This window comes from Protopterus annectens, chromosome 16.part0 (genome assembly GCF_019279795.1).
Source record: "Protopterus annectens isolate FY-2018-M chromosome 16.part0, PAN1.0, whole genome shotgun sequence".
In the NCBI taxonomy this organism is placed as follows: domain Eukaryota; kingdom Metazoa; phylum Chordata; order Ceratodontiformes; family Protopteridae; genus Protopterus; species Protopterus annectens.
Window position 1 is genome coordinate 344,060,713 of NC_056750.1, and position 22,033 is coordinate 344,082,745.

At 39.8% G+C, this 22,033-nt stretch overlaps 1 protein-coding gene across 7 annotated transcripts in view; it reads left to right on the forward strand.

The window, feature by feature from the left end:
- The window catches only part of KYAT1 (kynurenine aminotransferase 1), a 1,131,910-nt gene that overhangs the window by 755,452 nt on the left and 354,425 nt on the right, over positions 1 to 22,033 (forward strand). For all 7 annotated transcript variants that reach the window (XM_044058797.1, XM_044058798.1, XM_044058802.1 and 4 more), the window contains one exon: positions 10,945 to 11,003. In XM_044058797.1, the coding sequence (XP_043914732.1) occupies positions 10,945 to 11,003 (59 nt within the window). The remainder of the gene's footprint in view (positions 1 to 10,944; positions 11,004 to 22,033) is intronic.

Below are 22,033 nucleotides of genomic sequence, written 5' to 3' on the forward strand. Positions count from 1 at the left end.
AACAAATGATTCTGATGATGTCCCCGAAGTGTTACACAGGGAAGAAAGTGCTTAACTTTGTTTTGTGGATTACATGAATAAAGATTTTACAGCACTAAACTACCAGGATTTGCCTGCTGTGCGGAGCTTATGGTGTAATTACTGGCCATGGACATTCCTTTATTTTTTATTGGTAACCTGTTTGATGTCCTTTACAAACGGATTTCTTTGAATTATTGTTGGTATTTCAGATATATGGATCAATTGCAAGAGGGTGTGGGACATTTAGATGTCTGGCTATTAGCTTGCTAAGGTATGACTCAGAAGGGAGATATGAGTGAGGAGTAGCAATCTATGCAAAGGGGATGTGAGGTCAGAATGGAAGAAGACTAACACAGAAGGTCTTTGGCTAAGTTCGCAGATGACTGCAAACTAGGAGCCATAATCGAAACTCCTAATGATGTGGACATCCTACAAAAGGGCCTCACTGAGACAGATGCCTGGTGTCAAAGCCATGGTCTCAAGCTCAATGCCAAAAAGTGCATTGTCATCCCCTATGGTAAAAACTCTGTACCCATGAACTACCACATAGGTGGTATTCTACTTAACATATCGAAAGTGTAATAAGAGACCTTGGGACACAGGTGGACAGTAGTCTCTCCTTTGATAATCACATTGCCACAGTGGTCAGGAAATCCTTCTAGGTGGCACACCTCATCACAAAAGGTTTCTCATCCAGAAAAAAAGAGGTCATTGTTCCCCTCTACTCATCACTCATTAGACCCATTATAGAGTACAACGCCCCTTTTGATATGTACCTCACAAGACATCTACAACAACTGGAAAGGCCGCAGAAATACCTCACAAAGAGGATTACTGGCCTCAAACAGATGCCCTACGCTGACCATCTCAAAAAACTACTCGGAGGAGATCTCTGCCTAACATACAAAGCTATGTCAAACCCAGAGCTGTTGGACATGCGCCACTTAAAGAAATCCCAATCCCTCTGAGCTACACGCTCTGGGGACCTAAACCTTGTCATTACAATAAACAGAACATGCTGGAGGGATAGATTCCTGTCCCAGAGACTTCCCATACTCTGGAACAGACTACCTATCTATGTCAAACAGAGCTCTTCATTAGCACTCTTCAAGAAAAATCTTGATGATTGGATGGGTAATAGGAAATTCACCCTGAGGATCACTTCTGTGGCTCTGCTTGACAGGGGCACAGGAAAATAATTTTCTTGGGTGGCGAAAGCCAGGGTACCTTTTTGGCTAGGCTTGTATAGGCCCTAGGGCCAATAGCCTAGTACCTACCTATGAACCTTTAAGAACACCAAACTAAGAATGAGGCAGGTGTCAGAACTAGATTAAATGGCATAGCAGTGGAAGCTGGTAGACTGGTATGGTAGATACATCATCTCCTAGACACAGAAGGGGTGGAGATGAGAGACTGAAAGAAAAAATAAAAAGGAATGGGGCAAGAGGAAGAATGGAGAAGACTCACTAGGATCTGTTCCTGTCAGGAGTAGATAAAGTGATTCTTAATTCCAGAGGAGAGAGGGAATGGGTGTTGAGTATGACTATGAAGGGCTCAGCCAAATGGTGCACTACTCTACCAGAAAGGGTAGAATTCTGGATATGGTCCTAGATAATGCACTGGGTATCATGGCTGTCCAGGTTACTATGGTCTGTGATGTTCTCTGCAGTACTAATGCATCTATAACGCTCTAAGTAGTTAGCATTTTTAATGTATTTTACCTCAAAATGGCATGGAGGTGACCTCACTAATGTGATTTTTTTTTTATCTGTCTGTTTCCCATAATGTACTCTTTGTCCCAAGAAATTACATTTATATTGGCAGTCTTTCTTCTCTACTAATTCACTTAGATTGGCAGTACTTAGAATTACTGCTTATTTTCAGAATCTCTGGTCAGTGTGACAGTAACTTTTACATTAACACACTGTTTTATGATCTTTGCCATATTTTAAATATATTACAATCAGTCTTTTCTTTTTCAGCTACATAATGGTGTTTAAATTAGAAGTTTTTTTGTTAAAACTTTGCCTACATAGAGAGTTATAGGCATTTACTTGCTCTTTGTGTAAATGTTATCACGTTTCTTGACATTCCACTGTCATCTGTTGTCACTTATTAAAATAAATCTTTATCCACAACGACTCAGTAGGTTTACTACCCCTATGAGAAGGAAGGGAAAGCAGCTGTGACTGTCATTACATAGAAAAACAGCTGTGAATTACCAGGGACTTAATAGATTTTTGATTCCAGTGGAAGGGCTTTTCCTGAGACAAAAAAATCTTGGCGTATGGTGATCATTATTATGTAACATCCAGTGAAACAAATTCCTGTAGAAAGTAAAGATGAGATTATGTCCAAATCCAGCATGTTATGTATCAGTGAAGCTAAACAGTACAGAAGTGTGACGCCATGTGAACGGAGCTAAGTCATTAAGACATGCTTTGTTTTATGCAGGGGTGACTGATGTTGGATATATTGATGGGTTCCAATGTCTCCAGCTGGGTGGTGTTTTGCTTGTTTATTTATTTATTTAGGTGTTGTTCAGCTTCTTTCTCTTCAGATCACTTTATTTAATTAATGAGCATCACATATTAACTATTTAAACTGCCAGTGCCCTCTCCATATCATCGTAGAGAAGTTAAAGGGATGTGCTGAGCATGGGTGGGCAGCTGAAGCAAGGGAAAAAAGAAAGTGTCACATTATTACTGACTGTGTCTTAAAAACAACCCAGAAAATCTGATGATATCCCTATTTACGTTCATGCATTGTTTTTTTACCGTGCTGTAATTATTCTACTCCAAATGCTGTATCTGTGGGTACTGGTTGGGCTACAGTGTATAGCAAGCTGAAGCACTGTGAATGTAAGCTGGCATTCTGGTTAGAGACCCCTCCTAATCAGCTGTGGCTGCTGCAGTCTTACCTGATTAACTACTCACTGAACTGAGCTAACCAGATTCAGGATTGCAGATCCATGTGGAATGATTCTGACACTTGTAATCATACACTGGTAGTTTACTACTTTTAACTGGTGTGTACCAGATAGATAGTTAAATTCTTCTCATTCAAAGGCTGATCCAGTTGCAGAGTCAAGCCCTCAAACCTTGCACAGGCAAGTTTAGACATTTTACTTCAGGGGTAGGTCTGTGTGCTGCTTGTTATGCTGTGTCTGCACCCAGTGCATGATGCAAAATGTGAAAGAGTTATAGCCAGTTGTGTTGTATGAGAAATTTATCTGAGACCTATATTGTTACTTTGACTATTGATTCTTAGTTAAGGACAGAAATCTAATTTACATTTTTATGCAACATTCCCGGATCGTTTTAGCCTGTAATGCATTTAATGGTTTGTCACAAAATGGAGATCATTCAGTACATCTAGCATGACTCTGTAAGAAAACCCCCAGTGAATCTACAGTGCAACATATAAGTAGAACAGCTCCAGTTGACAATGCAATGACCTGTATGAATCAAATTTCTGATTTCCTTTCATATGGTACCAAATCCTTCTCATAAACTAATTTCTTTCTTTGCTGATTTGAGGTTTGGGTAGTTGAGATCTCCCAGAATAAATGATCTGTCTGCTATAGATTTTCATTATCCATTCTTTGGTTAGATCAGTCATGATCACAGATGTGCTGGGATGAAAATATACAAAACCTGCAATAGTTACTTTTACAGACTTGTAAACACTGTCACTGTACAAAATGAAATGTAACAGTTGTCTGCAAATATTAAGATTTTTTCTCTCATCAATGACATCCTTGGGTACTGACTTCTCCACAGCGAAGCATAATCCTCCTCTTGTCTTGGTCTTTTATCAGGAGGGGGATGGGAACCCCTGATTAGGGTAATCAAATCTTCAGCCATCTTAAGCATCTTGTTTCCTAGGCATGGGGCCTTGAACTGTAGACTGATGTACAGTCTTCTTTGGTTTTAAAGGAGTTTTAAGCTTAGCATAACATTTAATGGTGAGTGTAGTCGGTCTAAAGATACCTTCTGCAACCGAAGGTGTTTCCACTGCACCGGGGTCTACTACTGCTCTGGTGTCGGGAGGGCCTAATAAAGATGTCTGCGTCAGCCTAGTAGACTCCGCTTGAGAATCCGCAGCTGTCTGGGCTACCAGTTCTGCGGTCGTCAGGGGCTGCATAGGCGCCTCACTGAAAAACGGAGAACCGGCGACAGGCCCAGCAGAGGCCTCGGAGTCTGGCTTGATGTTCTTCGTCTTCCCTTGCTGCAGTCCTGACAATTGGGTATAGTCCCGAATACCAGAGTATAAGGCTGGCGTCGGTCATGGCGCCTTAGACTGGCGTCAATACGGTACTAATGCGCATGACCTCATTCCTCAGTCTTTTGCCGCATGGTCCGATGCAGAAGCAATTTTGCGAGTGCAGGTTGGCGTTCTGAGATTTTCCGAAACCGGAGTTTCAGACCGAATACAGAGTTGGCTAAGTAACCCGTTGGGAACATTTTGGTTTTTCTTGCCTCAGTATTTAACGGATGTCAGAAAAGTGAATAACTGTATTTCTTGTGGGAAGCAGATACCGCATAGGGATTATCATACATTGTGTATACCTTGTTTAGGGCCTGAGCACGACGTTGTTGGTTGCCGCTCTTGTGCTAGATTTAACAAGCACTATTAAGAGGAGGCTTGATTGTGCTAGGTTAGTGTTTGGGAAGCGTTGCAATTACACTATGCGTCGGATGCTCCGCCTGCTTCATCTAAGAAGCAAGGACAAAACAGTGAAGTCTAGGGGTGAGGAACCGGCAGTCCCGGACGTCGGTCCTTTAGAAGGCTCAGGGGAGCCAGAGGTTTTGCCAGGTGTCTCTATGGAGTCTCAGGCAGATACTTTACTGTTACAGGATGTGCCCTCTCAGGAGGTAGGCCAGGCTGAGGGGCTTCTCAGGTAACTGTTCTTCCCTCTCTTCCCAAGGTAGTTAGGGCCTCTCCTTCTGTTGCCAAAGCTTCTTTTAGAGGAAGGCCAAGTTCAGCTTCTGTAGGGGCTTCTCCTAGCATTTCGGGCTCTGTGCCTAAGAAACATATGCTTAAAATGGCAGAAGATTTGATTACTCTGATTAGAGGTTCTATGCCTCCACCTGATAAGAGGCCTAGGGTGGAACAGGAGTTTGATAGTTTTGAACAGTGTTCACAGGCTTCAGAGTCTTCTGTGGAAGACTTGCAAGAGTTTCCTACTTATTCTGATTCTGATGTGGATGATTCCACTCCTTCAGCTTCTCCTCCTGAGGATTTTTCATTTTCAGAGACTCTTCACCACATGAGGGAGCACTTTAAATGGGAAGGCCAAGATTACTCTGACTCCAGAAAAAGGCTTAGGGAATTCTTGTTTTTGCCCCAGCATAGGCCTTAGCTATTCCCTGTGTTGAATGTGGTGGAGGATGTTTTGCAGAGCCTTCTCTGGACCCTGATTTCTTGCCTCGTGCTCCTCTTAAGCCTGATACGTATTATAGGGTCCCCGAAGCTCATTAGTTTTTGTTTAAGAGTCCCACCCCGGACCCAGAAACTGTTTCTCAGGGGCCTAAAGGTGTTAAAGCTTCTGTGGTTAAAAATCCTGTACCCTCTGATAAAGAGGCAAGGGCTTTGGATAGGTGGGGTAAGAAAGTATATACTTCTTCCACTCTAGCCATGAGGGCGTTGAATTGTCAATTTCATATGCTGAAATATCAGAATTATCTCCTTTCACAATTGAAATCTAAGGTGGATGCTTTGGCGGAAGGTATTGAGTGTAAAGAATTGCTGGATTTGGTTCATGTGTCTGAACAAGTGGGTAAGCATTCTTTGCAGTGTGGTTTTGATGCTGTTCAGGCCTCCTCGAGGGTGGCTGCTACTAGTTCTGTTCTTCGCAGACATGCATGGTTGAAGGATCAGAATTTAGCTGAGCATGTTAAGACCAGGATTTTGGATGCTCCTTTACAGTCTGATGTGTTGTTTGGACCGCCTGTGGAAGCAGTTTTAAAGAAAATGGAGGACAAAGCTAAGTCTATGCAGACTGTTAAAGATTTTGCAGGTGCAGCCTCAGTTTAGTAGAAATTGGCCTGCTAAGGGGTGGACATATCCTGCTTATGGTTCCCAGTCTAGGGGTAGGTCTAGGCGTGGTAGGGGCAGGGCTCAAGGTTCGTTTAGGCCTAGATCAGACAGTTCACCTGCTCAGACTTCTGGTGAGGGCAGGGGTCAGTCCTTTCGTAAGCAGAACCAATGACCTGCCTTTTCAGCTGCCAGTGGACTCGTCTGGCAGCTCCTTTGGGAGGAAGATTGTCTCTTTTCAAAGAAAATTGGGATTTAATCACTCAAGACAGATGGGTGCTGGATATCATTCATCACGGGTACAGATTTTATTTCCACACAATGCCCCTTTCAAAGGCATGCCCGATGTTCCTCCTCCACAAAGAAAAGAGGCTCACAAGCAAGTTTCTCAGTTACTCCAGATAGGGGCTATTCAGCCAGTCCCTGTGTCAGAAAGGGGCTTCGATTTTTATTCTCGCCTGTTCCTAGTACCAAAGAAGGGGAACACGTGGAGACCAATTTTGGATTTATCTATCCTCAACACTTATCTGGACATTCCCAAGTTCAAGATGTTGACGTTACAGCAACTGTTACCTCTGCTGGGCAAGGATCACTGGATGGTAACTTTGGATCTCAAGGAAGCTTACCTTCATGTGCCCATAAGGCTAAGTTGCAGAAAGTATCTGCGGTTCCGAACTAGAGATTTTCATTACCAGAGCTCTGCATTGCCCTTTGGCTTATCTACTGCGCCCAGAGTATTCACAAAGGTTCTGGCTCCAGTGATAGCTTACTTCAGGCTTCAAGGCATTCAAATTTATCCTTTCTTGGCCGACTCCCTGTTTCTGGCTCAACATAAGGAACCCCTTCTACAGCATCTGGAATATGTCATAGCAGTGCTAAGATGCCTAGGGTATTCTGTGAGCGAAATAAAGTCCAGTCTAGTACCCTCTCAAGACATGTGCTTTCTGGGTGTGAGACTGAATACAGCAGCCCAGATGGCCTTTTAACCCCGGACAAACAAAGAGTCTGTCACTTTACTTCCATCAACTATCTCATCAGTCCGTGCTGACTGCAAGGACAGTCCTTCAAGCATTAGGGTTCATGGCATCTTGTATTCTGGTGCTTCCCAATGCCAAACTGCATATGAGGAAGCTGCAATGGTATCTCAAAATGTATGGACACAGCACTGCCAAGATTTGGACACTGTCATTCAAATAATACCTTGCCTTCAAAAGGAATTCTTGTGGTGGGCTCAGGAATGTCACCTAAACAAGGGACTCTCTGTGACCCGGCCAGAGGCGCAGTCAGATTTTAACGACAGATGCCTCGGACACTGCTTGGGAGCTCATCTAAATGGAAAGTGGATACAAGACAAGTGGCCTGCCAGACTACAGCATCTACATATCAACATGAAGGAGATGTTAGCAGTCCAGTTTGCATTGATGGCGTTCAAGGAGTTACTTCTTCCAGGGCAGGTGTTGATTCTGACAGACAACACAACTGTCATGTGGTACATCAACAGGGGAACACATTCTTATCCTCTATGCAGGCAAGCAATGATTCTATGGGAGACTGCGTTAAGCCTGCAACTGACTCTTCAGGCAAGGTTTCTGCCAGGAGCACAGAACTCCCTAGCAGATGTATTAAGCAGACAAATCATGGATCCCCACAGTGGAAACTGGATCTTCATGTATTTCAGAAATTGACAGTGTCATGGGGAACTCCAGACATAGATCTGTTCGCTTCTCCACTAAACCACCAGCTGCCAAAGTATTGCACAAAGGGGTTTCATCACACAGCTTGGAAAGTGGATGCTCTGTCTTTCAGTTGGAAAAACCTTCATGTCTATGCCTTTCCACCTCTACCTCTTCTTCCAAAGGTATTACTAAAGGTCAGACAGGACAGGCCAAGGATGATTTTGATAGCTCCAGATTGGCCTCGGCAACACTGGTACCCACTTCTAAGGAGTCTTGTAAAGAAGCCTCCATGGCCTTTACCTCTGATTCCTCATCTGTTATCTCAGAAGGACGGTCATCTGCTCAATGTCAAGCTTCCATCTCTTCATCTCACAGCTTGGCATATTCTGTGTTGAAGCATGGTAGGTCTCAGCTTCCTCAACAAGTTTTAAATGTGATTATGGAAGCTAGAAGGCCTAGTACTAGGAGAGTGAAAAAATGGAAGAGATTTTTGTTTTGGAGTACAGCAAAGAATTTGGAGATTTCAGAGCCTAATTTGAGTGTGGCTCTTCAATATCTTACTGAATTATTGGACAAAGGTTTGTCTTTCTCTTCCATAAAGATTCATGCTGCAGCAATTTCAGCTCACTATGATTGTGACCCACCTTTGTTTTCGCATTCTTTGTTCAAGCAGTTTCTTAGCGGGCAAAGAATATAAGACCCACGTGAGCTCCTACTGCTGCTTGGGATCTCAATTTTGTGTTGGAAAAACTTACTCTACAACCTTTTGAGCCTGCAGCTACTGCTGAATTGAAATATTTGTCATGGAAGACTGCTTTTCTGTTGGCTATTACTTCTGCAAGAAGGGTGTCTGAGTTGCAGGCCCTTATGGCAGTAGAGCCCTTTTGATTTTCCATAAGGACAGGGTATCATTACGTACTAATCCTTCCTTTATGCCTAAGGTGGTTTCTAGTGTGGCTTTAAACCAAACTATTCATTTGCCTACGTTTTTGCAGATCCTCAAAATAAAGGGAAAAGATTTTGCACACTTTAGATGTACACAGGCAATTGCGTTATTATTTGAGCAGGACTAAAGATTTTAGGCAGTCTCAGCAGTTACTTGTTTCTTTTTTTAAGTTCACAGGGCAAGCCTGTGTCAAAACAAACTATTTCTAGGTGGATTGGCTTTTGCATTGCATTTTGTTATTCCCATCATGGCAAAGAGGTTCCAGCTGGGATTAGGCCTCATTCCACTAGGGCTACTGCCACTTCAACAGCATTTCTAAGGGGTGGCAACTAAGGATATTCTGGAGGCAGCTACTTGGAGTTCAGTGCATACTTTCTCTAGGCATTATCACCTGCCTATATACTCTAAGACTAGAGCTGGTTTTGCCACAGCTGTTTTACAAGGCATGTTGTCAGCTCCTGCTACTTTATAATTTGCCAGCCTCCCTTACCTCTGCTTTGGGATTCTACCAATTGTCAGGACTGCAGCAAGGGAAGCGAAGAACATAGTACAGTTTAGTATCTACCATAAATGTAGAAGTTCGAGGATTCCCTTGCTGCAGAATTTACCTTCCCCTCTGTGTTTCAGGGTGGTTGTGTAGGTGAGTTTACTTGCTTATATTTTGTGTATATATTACTGTATATATTGTACATGTTTTTTGGTGCAGGTTGTTTTTGGGACTTGTCTTTTTGGGTCTTCTGACATCTGGGGCAAGAAAAGACTGAGGAATGGCGTCGGTCATGCGCATTACCCTGACGTACTGACGTCAGTCTAAGGCGCCATGACCGACGTCAGCCTTATACTCTGGTATTCGGGCCGACTGGGACGCGGACTATACCCAATTGTCAGGACTGCAGCAAGGGAATCCTCGAACATCTACATTTATGGTAGGTACAAAACTGTACTTTCCTAGGCTGCCTGTCCTTATCCTTGCGTTTTTTATGCATACCGGTCGTCAGCTGCTCCGACGGCATGATATAATTAAATTTCCTACCAAAGTAATGTCGTGCAAATTCAAAACGGCGTTTGATAGTTCGTTTATTAAACCTAGCACAAAACCGACAACCTGTGACTTTCTGGTCTGGGCCTAGGCAAGGAATACAATAGGAATGGAAGTCCTTATGAGGTATTTGCTTCCCATAAGAAATGCAATTGTTAACTTTTTCTGACATCGGACTGAGGCAAGAAAAGGTTCCCCAACGGGGTACTTAGCTTTATTGAAGACTTCAGACTGAAATTCGAATCGAAAATCTCAGGTGTCGGCCGACCGGCACTTGCAAACTGCTTCTGCTTCGGGCACCGCGCAGCAAGAAAGACTGAAGAAAATGGCGTCGGATGCCTCTTGTATACCCCTGGCACTCTGACATCAGGGAAGAAGCAACAGCAACCGATGACGGGCCAAGACTTTGGAACTCAGGCCGACTGCGGGGACCGCCTGACGGCAGGATAACCCAAGTGTGATGACTGCAGCAGGGTGAACACTCGAACATCTACATTTATGGTAGGTACAAAACTGTACTTTCTATGCCCATACATGCTTATTTTAGAAATGACATGTGAAGGTTTGCATCTGGATGTTCATGAATGTGGGAGAGACAAATAAAGAAAGGAAGATGAAAATATATATAAGCAACTGTCTAGCACTTAAAGGAGTGAAGGCAATATAGTGGCACCAGTACCATTACAGCTACTATAGTGGAAGTTGATACAGGAAATAATATCAGACCTGTGGCTGATACAGATGGAATAATCACAAATCAAAATAGAGAATAGTGTTGTAGAAGGGTTCTTTGTGGCAAACAGCTTTTATAGAACAGGCAATTTAGTAGCTATTTTCAGAGTAACTGCACCTAACAGCACTCACACACGTGTCCTGCTCTGAGTTTCCCTCACTCTGTCCTCAAGAACAAAGGGATTTGGGAGGGCTATGCTTCATGAATTATAAGTAGATAATGTAAAAATTAGAGGGATATGATTGCACAGAGATAATACAGAAATATATTCTGCAAAAAAGTGAGTAAGTTGTAACCTATCCAGTGGCTCCAGTTATCCATTTTGAAATATTTAGGTTGTATTAGTGGGCCTCATTAACTGAGTCCATGTAATTGCTGACAGGAAAGTATCAGTATTTTACATTTCTACTTGTAGAAGACAACATTTCAGTGGCCATTGTCCATGTCCAATCTTAGATTAATTTATGTTTTTTTTATTTTTAATTTCCAGGCAGCAATGTCGAAGCAGATTCATGCTCGCAGGATTGAAGGAATTGATAAAAATGTGTGGTGAGTGGTTCAAACAAATTATTTTCTTTCAAAGATAAAAGCAGTTTAGAACAATGAAACTTTAGCAAGGCCGAGGAGCAGAAGAGTGTTTCCAGGTTTCATATTTTTAAATATCTAGTTTCTATCAGCTGTTCTATGTCTGTGAGCATGTTTATACATACATGCTTTAGTTTCCAAACTTTATTCTGCTAAATTTTAATAAATTGATATTGTGGACTTTATAAATAATGTAAGCATTACATTAATAAAATATTTGCATAGTTTATTCTGAGATTGTCTTGGCATGCTTTTTCTTTACTAGCATTTCTTTGTTTAGCCTTTTATTATTGCTTTTCAGTTTATATTTCTTTCACTTTATAACAGTGTTTAGAGAAAAAAGCATGGAAATAAAATTGACCTTGAGCATTGTGCATGTTTGTGCACGTGCGCACACTTATACGTATATATGTATGTGTGTACACACACACACTGGTACACCAAACTGTAGACCTCCCGTTGTAGGACTGAATTGACCATTAGCTGTATTGTATGGTTTGTGTAGATTCCTTCACTGTAATGGTTATTTTACTATACCACCCCAGTGACCTTGCCTTTTAAGCCTACACTTGCCACTGACATTGCCATTAATGTTATGTCCTTCATTCATGTGGTACAGTTACAGGAGTATTCTTTAACAAGAGCTCAGCTTGTGAGAAATGGTGTCTATGTAACTCCTCCCACACATTTTACCTTTACCTCCACCATAAATATCCCAGCTATTGCAATAAATATCACCTTATCCTTCCAACTTCCTTCTTCTTTACATCACAGACTTCCAGCCTAAATCTTCCATCAGTTACAACTGTCACCAAGTCACCCTTCCTTCCCTTTCATTCATTCTCATAATACCCTTCTTTCCATCCTAATCCTGTTCAGCTCTTTGTTTTCCCTTTTTCTATTCCTTTCCACTTCACCATCCCAACTAATCATTGTTTGATCCTACTAGATTTCCTGAACCTCTGGGATAGTCTCTTCCCGAGCTCTTACAAAGATTATTTATTTATTTATTAGGTGCAGGCTTCTGTTTTCAGGGTTACGCAGTAGCACTGTCTGGTTAGTGGCTTGCTTAGAGTATGCAAATGGAGACAAGACATAATCAGTTTGTAGGGTTGCAGCTTATTTGTTTGCAAGCCTAGTACCACCGTGCAGTCAGAATGGGTTTAGTATACTGCCAACATGGTGATATGTACCAACAATGATTTATGTGCTTATATCATTAGCCATTGCACTTTTTTAAATGAAGTTATGTTATGTATGGGAAAGCAAGCAAAATCCATCAAAGGTACCTGTACATCTTATATAGTCCTATTGATTGAAACTAGACTGCATATTCTGTGTAATAATAATCTATATTTATAACCCATGTTATGCACTTAGCAAAACAAATTCTACTTCATACTTCTCCTGTAGTCATATATCCAGGACTGGATTAGCTACACACGTGGCTAATGTTCATCCATCGAGCCATAAATAAACATTTAGAATTCTAGATTAGCCACAGAGCTAGCAGAGTGCAGTATACCAAAACACAGAGAGTCCACAGTAATTGTATACAGAATTGTCCCTCATCCACAGACATAGTCATGGCAAAGAAACAGCATATCACATATGCAGCTCAATTTTTTCAGTTGTAATAAACAGCTTTTGATTTTTGTTTAATTTATATAGATTATATCTGCTGTTTTCCTTATTGCACTCATTTCACTTGTAGTAAAATAATTAAAAAACTGCAAGAAAAAAAACTCAAAGTTAGAGTTTTCACTGTGTGGTACCTTAAACTTCCTGTAATTGAGGCCGATGGGATATATGTAAAAAGTCATTGGCATTCAGAAGCTGTGTAACCGAAACACTTGATGTCCTTAAGGGGTCATTTGCATATATCCAATGGGCGTCCATTTCAGGAAGTTTAAGGTTTCCCACAATGAAACCTCTAGTATGGCATAGCTTTTTGTTGCATTTATTACTGAATGGTTTGCTGTATGACCTTTATACCCTTTGGTTTGGATTGTAGTAAAGTCTCTGAATATGTCGTGTTGCCATATGTACTTGCTATTTATGTAAATTGTTAGGTAATGTTTTTTCCTCCTCTTGAACTATGTCCCATGCAAGCACAAAAGATCATTGTAAACAGTGTGTTTAACGTATTGCCTCTGGAAAGTGGTTTTCTAATTTGCAGTCTGTCATTCTTTAACTATTTAGCAAAATAAAGTTATAAACTCACAGTACAAGTGTTTATTTTTCCAGAGCAATAGTTATTATTGTGACGCCCGTGCACTGGCCCAGCAATCAAGGAGTCTCAATTCTCACCACTAACACCAGTGAGGGGCATGCACATTGGGAAGAATAACAAAAATACACAAAGTAAAATAAACTTTCCCTTAAGAGCACACAGAGATCACAGTCAGTCTGGGGCCGGTTTCTGTCTTTCTCTCCAGATCCCCAATAAGACTCCCCACTAGGCACAGCTATAGGGTCCAGATCTCAGCCTATTGGTCAAGCTAAAACCTCCAGCACCCTCTCTGTCCAACCAGTGTTTGTAGCTGACACACACACACACACACACACACACACACACACACACACTTTGAGATATGAGTTGTATACAAACACACAGACTCTCCTGGGGAATGCTGGCATAGGTTTTCCAGCTATGCCCCTTCTGCCCAGACTATACGGTAGTACCACTTGCCACCAATCACTAATATCAACTACTAATAAGGCTCTTATCAAAGGGTATCCAGTTATTACTGTGCAATATTATTATCCAAATGGTAAGTGTGACGAACAGCAATGCTTATTTGAAGTGGCTTGGACAGTATCACTATATACATGCAATGTACTCTAGAGCTTAAATTACCTATACATAAAACAGCCACAGTTGAAAAGTTTAAAAATATTTAATAATAAATAATAAGAACACAAGACAATACTTCTTACTACACAGTGCTAGTCAAGAGTTCAGAGATCACAGAGAAATGCTTAAAATAATACAGTAGAAAGTTCTGACATCAGTACAGAAAACAGCTAGACTAACCCAGGCCCAAAGCTTCACTCATCCTTTTCTAATAGTATTGAATCTAATTCTATCCCATTACTATCAACTCAATCCTCAAAAACACTCAAAATTGCCCATCTTAATATACGTAGCATCTGCAACAAAATTACTCAAGTTCATGCTCTCCTAGATGTCCACCGCTTTGACATCCTTTGTTTAACTGAAACGTGGCTTAAACCAACAATAAAAGATACGGAAATTATTCCCCCAGGTTACAATATTATTCGAAAAGACCGCATCAAGAAAAAAGGTGGAGGGGTTGCTATTCTCTACAAGGCAGGATTACAAATCAGTAAAATAAACCACAAACTACATTCTGATGATAATACAGAAATAATTATCTCAAAACTACAACTAAACAACCAGAAATCAGTTAACATCATCTGTACTTATTTCCCACCAGGTAACAATCAAGATAAACTAGAAGACCTATTAAGTTGGCTTTCTCTAAATTATCCACAAGAAACAATATTACTAGGAGACGTTAACACCGACTGGAATTTATGTAACAGTACCAACCCATCCTCTCTGATCAATTTGAATGGCTTCTCACAACTCATGAATTCCACAACTAGAATAAACAAATCCAATAACAAAGAAAGCATTCTGGACTGGATATTAATAAATGGTCCAAAACAAAACTATACAACAGGAACCCTACCAGATGACCTTAGTGATCACTCTCTAATATATATAATAAGACATAAAACAAATGTTAACATTTCTCCCCCTGTTAGAACTATACGCAGTAAAAAACACTTTGATCAGAAAATGTTCCTAACCGAACTTAAACATTGCAAATGGGAACCCCTTAAGTCCCTTCCAATAAATGAAGCAGTATCCTACTTCAGTAAGACTTTCCTAACAATCCTAGATCATCATGCCCCAATTCGTACCATAAGAGTGAAAAACAAACCAGCAGTATGGCTCACAAGTGAGATTAAAAAGCTAATCCTTTCCAGGAACAAATCCTGGACCAAATGGTGTACCACTAAACTCATAACTGATCAGCAAAATTTTAGACAACAACGAAATATGACTAAAAAAGCAATCACACAGGACAAAAAAAAACTTTTATATCCAACTTCAACAATCTTCCCTCCAAAAACCACAGAAGTTCTGGACCTCTATTAACAGGCTAATATCCCCAGGTAAAGTAGTAACACCAACTCCACTTGGCAGCAACTCTGATAACCCTACAAAAACAGCAAATGCGTTTAATACCTTCTTTACCACAGCTGTACAAAACTTAGCAAATCAACAATATCCTGACACTGCCAACCTGCCCGCTACAAGCCCCACCCCTCTCCTTTCCACCTAGAACCAATACCCACCTCCTTCATCTCCTCCTTACTTCAAAAACTTAAACCTTCTACCCCCTCAGCTGACAAATTACCTGGGGAATACCTACAACTAGGAGCCTCAGCCATTGCCTACCCAATCTCTATACTGATTAACAGAACAATTAAGGAATGCACTATTCCATCAATCTGGAAAATCTCACATATTATTCCCCTTCACAAAGGTGGTGACTCTACTGAATACTCTAACTACCGTCCCATAGCTCTTCTGTCTCCTCTTGCTAAAATAATGGAGAAATGTATCCACAAACAATTAATTACCCACCTACTCCACTACAATCTCTTAGCGTACTGTCAACATGGCTTTCGTCCTTACCACAGTACTACCACAGCCCTACTTTCTTTTACCAACTGTATCAACACAAATCGAAACAATAATTTCCTGTCATCAGCACTCTTTGTAGATCTTTCTAAAGCCTTTGATATGGTCAACCATAAACTTCTACTCCATCTTCTAAAGTCCCTATCACTTGATAAATCCGCCTTGAACTGGTTCACATCCTACCTGGATAATCGTAAACAAGCAGTTCTCTGGCAGAATCATCTTTCTGAACTTCTACCTACTTCCCTAGGTGTCCCACAGGGCTCTATCTTAGGCCCACTTTTATTCTCCATTTTCATCAATGACCTTCATCTCTCTATCCCCTTCTCTACCTGCATTCAATACGCCGACGACTCCACAATTATTTGCTCAGCAAAATCCCAAACTGACCTACATTCTCTCACACAAAAATCCTTCACCACAATAGAAAAATGGTTCTCTAACCATTGTCTTCTCCTCAACCCTAAAAAAAACAAATTATTGCTGTTTACACCCTCACACACATCTCCCCCTCTTCATTTTACACTGCAATCCAACAATGGTACCATAATTTCTCCTGACACCACCACCAAACTCCTAGGAATCACAATAGATAATCAACTTAAATTTAACGCTCACATTAACACTATAATAAAATCTACCAACAAAAAACTCGGATCCCTATATAGAATTAAACAATTTCTATCACCACTAGCCAGATCTACAATAGCAAGAACTCACTTACTCTCTACCCTATTATATGCCTCCCCCATCTATACTAACCTGTCCCAATATAATCATAACAAACTAGCTAGATCTTATAATAACATTGCCAGATTCGCCACTAACTCACCATATAGGACTCATCACTGTCAAAACCTAAAACAACTAGGCTGGCTTGAATTACCTCACCTCCTACAATTTAACCAACTTATTATTGCCCATAAAGTCCTTTATCAACCTAACAATACCCCCACTCTCTCTGCCCTCATAACGCCATACCATAACCTGAAAAAGCTACGCTCAACTAAAAAAATGCAGATGCAAACTTCTTTATCTAATAATTCTGCAGGAGACTCTCTTTTTTCTAACTTTGTTGGTAAAATATGGAACCTCCTACCAATTGACCTAACAGCTCTTACATCTCTCCCACTATTCAAAACTAACCTTAAACACTTCCTCTCCAACCACTGGTTATGCTCTTGCAATAACCCTAACTAATCTGCTTTTTTCACTTCCTTGTCCTCTGCTCTACCATGTCTTCCTCAAATTTTTTCTCTGTTAAGTTGATCCTTATATCATAATTACTCACTGACCTTTCTACTCTGTCCAGCTCTACCTATCCCATCTAACCACCAATCCTGTTTTCTAAATCCTGTCTTATCCTGTAGATGTCCTTAGTAACCTTATATCCCAATCTTTTCTCGATTTACTTACTTATTGTTTTTTTGTGGGAAAATAGTCAAATCATTGTTTTACTATGTACAAATCTTGTTCTTAGTAACATTTTGTTATACATTTTTGTACTGTTGTTTTTAATTTACTTGTAACATTAAATGTTTTGAAAACTCGGAGCTTTTCTCCTCGGGCCTCCACTGAAAATGGACATGTATCCAGTTGGACTAGCCCGGTTAACAAATGTAAAATAAATAAATAAAATAAATAAATAGACTTCCTATTTCCTATCTATATCTAAGAGCAAACACAGTTCTAAAATAAACTTACATATAGAGCAAGGCAGTGCTGATGATGTTGTCAGTTCTGAAAACCAATGCAAAATGTTCTGATTCTCTCTGTCTGTCCTTAAATTGATAACACAGTACCACTGACTCATTTCAGATTACATAATTATTCTCTGTTTCCCAGGCTAACAGAAACTCACTGTGTAACAGCCCTTTTGATCTTGCAGATGGTCAGGAAGCCAGAGCAATAAAAGACATTATACATGTAAATTCTAGCCATTAACTCTGGTCTCAAAACAATAGGAAGAATTCCTTCATTCAGATATCTCGGCTCTGTGTTTTGAGATCAAACAATTATGCAATGCTTGATTTTTCAGTTTCCTCCAGCAGAGTGCGGTGTGGCAACATTTTTGAAGTCCAACATTTACCATAATTTTCTTACATTTAATAGAACAAGCATGTGGCTTACATTAATATTTACAAATGACAGAATTATCTACAAAATCATATCTAGCTAGGCTGGCAGACTTCAGAATTGTTATGGAAGTTTAAGTAGCTGAAATGCTCAGCTCAAATTCCTCTTCCCAGTAGTATTATTCATTAGCTTCAAAGACTTAAACTGCATTTTAAAGTTGCAATAAACAAGTTAAAGTTCACTTTTCTAACATTTTATGAGCAACCTAAAATACATCAGTAGATGTTCAGACTACACACAGTTCTTTCTTTCATCCAGTTTGCTAGATTCCTGCGATATTTGGAGAAACATACTTATGACCATATACACACGCATGCGCACACACACACACACACACACACACACACACACACACACACACACAAAAACAACTTATTATTTTTAGATATTTTAGACAAGATCAATAATTGTTGATCATTACGTTGCTCATTGTCTAAGCCACTGATTCCCAACCCGGGGTACGCGTATCCCCAGGGGTACGTGGGGAAAAATTAGCAATGGCGGAAAGTAATCCCGCCTTAGGCACTTTCACAATCGCGCAAACTCGGAAGTGTTCTATGCGAAGGCGCCAACGTATTCCCGCTTCAATACTGTAACCGTTACAGTTAACTGAAGAAGGTTGTGTGTCGCTGCGTGTAATTCTGTGTCTAGTGTGTGCAGGAACTGTGGGATCACGAAAACAGGAAAGGTAAGAACAACACCTTGTTAACACTGCATTTTACAGGTGCTTTCAAATAATATTTTACAAGTGTTCTAAAAATTTTATTTAGAGTTAGACTGAGAATAACCTTTTAGAATTTCCGAACTTGTGCATTCAGATGTGGATTTTTTTTTTTGCACTGTCAGCCTATGGTTACACTTGATTTCTTTTTGCTCAGCAGAAGCTAATTTGAAAAGAAGGAATGTATATGTATGCCTGCCATCACTCAGTATGAGTGTGTTCAAACACTGCTGTGACCTACGTATGACTCTGCAGCAGACAGTACTCTGTATGAATTTATTATTAGTCTTAAGAAGACGAGATACTTCAGTTGATGCGTTGCTGTACTCAATGTTTGATGCCAGTGTAGTCTAGTAGTCGTGCAACTGTGGTTTTAAGAAGAAATCTGTTCTGAGAGAGAAATTTTCAAACTAAGTTTCTGTGTTACTACTGTTTTGTATGGAGATTCCGTTTGTCTTGACTACAGAAAGAGATTTCAGTCTGAGCTGTCAGATCTGTTTATGTCTGAGTTATAACAGATTTATCTCAGTTGTAAGGAAGACTGTGTAAGGACATGTGTGATATCTGTTTTAGGTTCCAGCTACTTGTATGCCCCCCCAAAAAAAACCCTCAAAGTTATTGAATATTTGCATACTCACTAGTTTTTGATGTGATAAAATTGTTTTTGCCACCTTGCTGTGTAATCAATGGCATACAGTGGCAGGTTTTTACAGTTTCTAGACTGGGATGTGCGTCTGGTAATATGTCATGCTAATTAAATGTCGGGACCCCATTAAACAGTTGTGAAAGCTAATTAATAGTGTTCTTGCATTCACATTAGCAGGTATATTTTGGTTGCTGTAGCAACTCAGCACACAGGTCTGCACCTACAATCATTTGGCAGCTCTACATTTTTCTTTATTATTGTATCAGAGAGCGCATACATCATTAAGCATTACTGCAACAGTTCTTAGAATTAGGGCTCTATGCAAGATGTGTATTTCCTTACTTAATTTAAATTAAAATGTATATCTAAAAATCATAAATCTTATATTTAGGTTGTATTTGTGTATATGCATTTCATGCGTGCCATGTAAACATTTATTACTATTCAATGCATGTCATCAGCTCCCCAACTAAAGCACCTTATCTCAGTCCCATTTAGTCAATGGTATGTCAAATGTTAGTTTGGTGTCTTTTACTGCTCTTGATGAGTTGTTTCATATTTTCAACTCGCATTATGATTCGGCTGAAGTGGTCATTACAGCATTAGAATTTATGTAAACTTTACCAGTTCTGTTTTTGAAAGTGAGAAAAGGAATTTAGAAGATATGCCTGGTATATTGATATTCAGTTGAGTGGATAGTTTGCATGTTGCAGTTACTATATTTCTAATTATCAAGCATGGTAGTCTTTTTCTTTTTTTGTTTTTCTTAGCTTTACCTTAGCTTGCCTTTTGTCTTATGGCTTTTGTTACTCCCTCATCTCTTTTGTATAGCAACACAGCCTTAAAACTGTAAAAAAGTACAATAAATAGCTGAATATCACATTTAACTGTGAGCTTCCAGATGAAGTTGTTAGTAAGCCATTATTACGTGTTCCACATTTTGCCCATTTGTTCGACATTATGAGGGCTGATGTTCCTCATTTTGGAGATGGAAAGTTGAAAGCTATGCCTGTAAAAAGTAAGAACTTAGCTAGGAGAAACACTGGTAGTAGTAGTAGTGCTTGAAGATTATGCAAGTCACGTTGTGGGAAAGGTAACTAACTCATAGCAGCTGATATGTTTGTAGACCAAGTGAATTAAGTTCTTGGAGATCAATTGGTCCTTTCCAGACTTGAATTGTAGTACTTGCTGAGATGCACTTGATGCTTAGGTTAGAGTTAGATTAGAAATTAAATGAGATATATGTTAATAATTACATTATTTTAATGACTTTTGTTTGGCAAGAGAATGTAGTGGAATGTTGTATGACTTTTGGGTGAACATGCACTCTGATATATAAAGTTGTTAACAGCAGCCTCTAAGATTGTCATACTGACTGATTTGAAAACTGCCTTTAATCTTAATCCGCCACTGGTCAGATGCATTTTCTTTGAATGTGTATTTCAATACTGATTCAGTGAATATGAGTTTCAGAGGCACAGACGTTTTAATGCTAAGTCTGTTTTCATTGCAACACTTTGTTTAGCTTTAGCAAATGTCTGTCAGTGTTTGTGCTTTATTAAGTATGTTTGAAATACAAGTTTTAAATTAAATCCAAATATCTGTAATCATTAGAAAAAAGTGTGCACACTGACCGTTTTGAACAGTGTTTATGGCAAATGGGGAGAAGTGGGGATACAGCCAAGTAATGAGGGAATGGAATGGCTGTGGGGCGGGGCAAAATTACACACATTTTGCTTTCATGTAGTACTACTTATATTTTTGACATGGAAAGTTGAGAAACTTAGTTTTTTCTTATCTTAACAGTTACAGTTCTTTTTATCATTATTTAAATTTAATATTAAAATTAATTTCGTAATTGTCTTATTACTAGATATTGTGATGGATAAGTGGCTGAAACCAGGCACAAAAGAGCCGATGCATGATATGAGCATGGAATGTGATCAGAGTACTTCTCAAGACATGTCCAATATTTTGGTGCAAAACACTAACCAGGCACAGTCCTTAGTTTCTCAAAGAGGGAAACAGAGAAAGTACTCTGATGGATACTTGAAATATGGATTTTCGTATGTGGGAAATGAAGACTGTCCTAAGCCCCAATGCGTGGTGTGTGGGGAAGTGCTGTCAAATGGTGGCATGAAACCTTCCCTACTTTTACGACATTTAGAAACGAAACATGCTAACTATAAAAACAAAGAATACAGTTTTTTCAAACGGTTAGCGGAAAATAACAAAAGATTGAATCTGACATCATACATCCTGTCAGGTAACAAAGACTACGAAAACGCAGTTGAAGCTAGTTACCGTATTAGTTACCGTATCGCAAAATGTGGTAAAAGTCATACCATAGCCGAGACTCTAATATCTCCCTGTATAACAGATGCCGTTCGATGTATGCTTGGAGAAGAACATGTGCGGAAAATGACCACCATCCCTCTTTCGAACAATACAATATCTCGAAGAATTGACGATATGTCTGATGATGTTGAAATGACATTAATAGGTAGAATTAAAAGCATTAATATTTTCGCTATTCAAGTTGATGAAAGCACAGATGTTGCCAATTGTGCTATTTTGCTTGTTATTACAAGGAATTTGAAAGATAATGAAGTTGAAGAAAACCTTTTGCTTTGTCATCCTCTGTCACAACGCACAAGGGGTGAGGATATATTTAATGTTATTGATTGTTATTTCAAAGAAAAGGAGATTAATTGGTCTAATTGTTGTGGATTATGTACCGATGGTGCCAA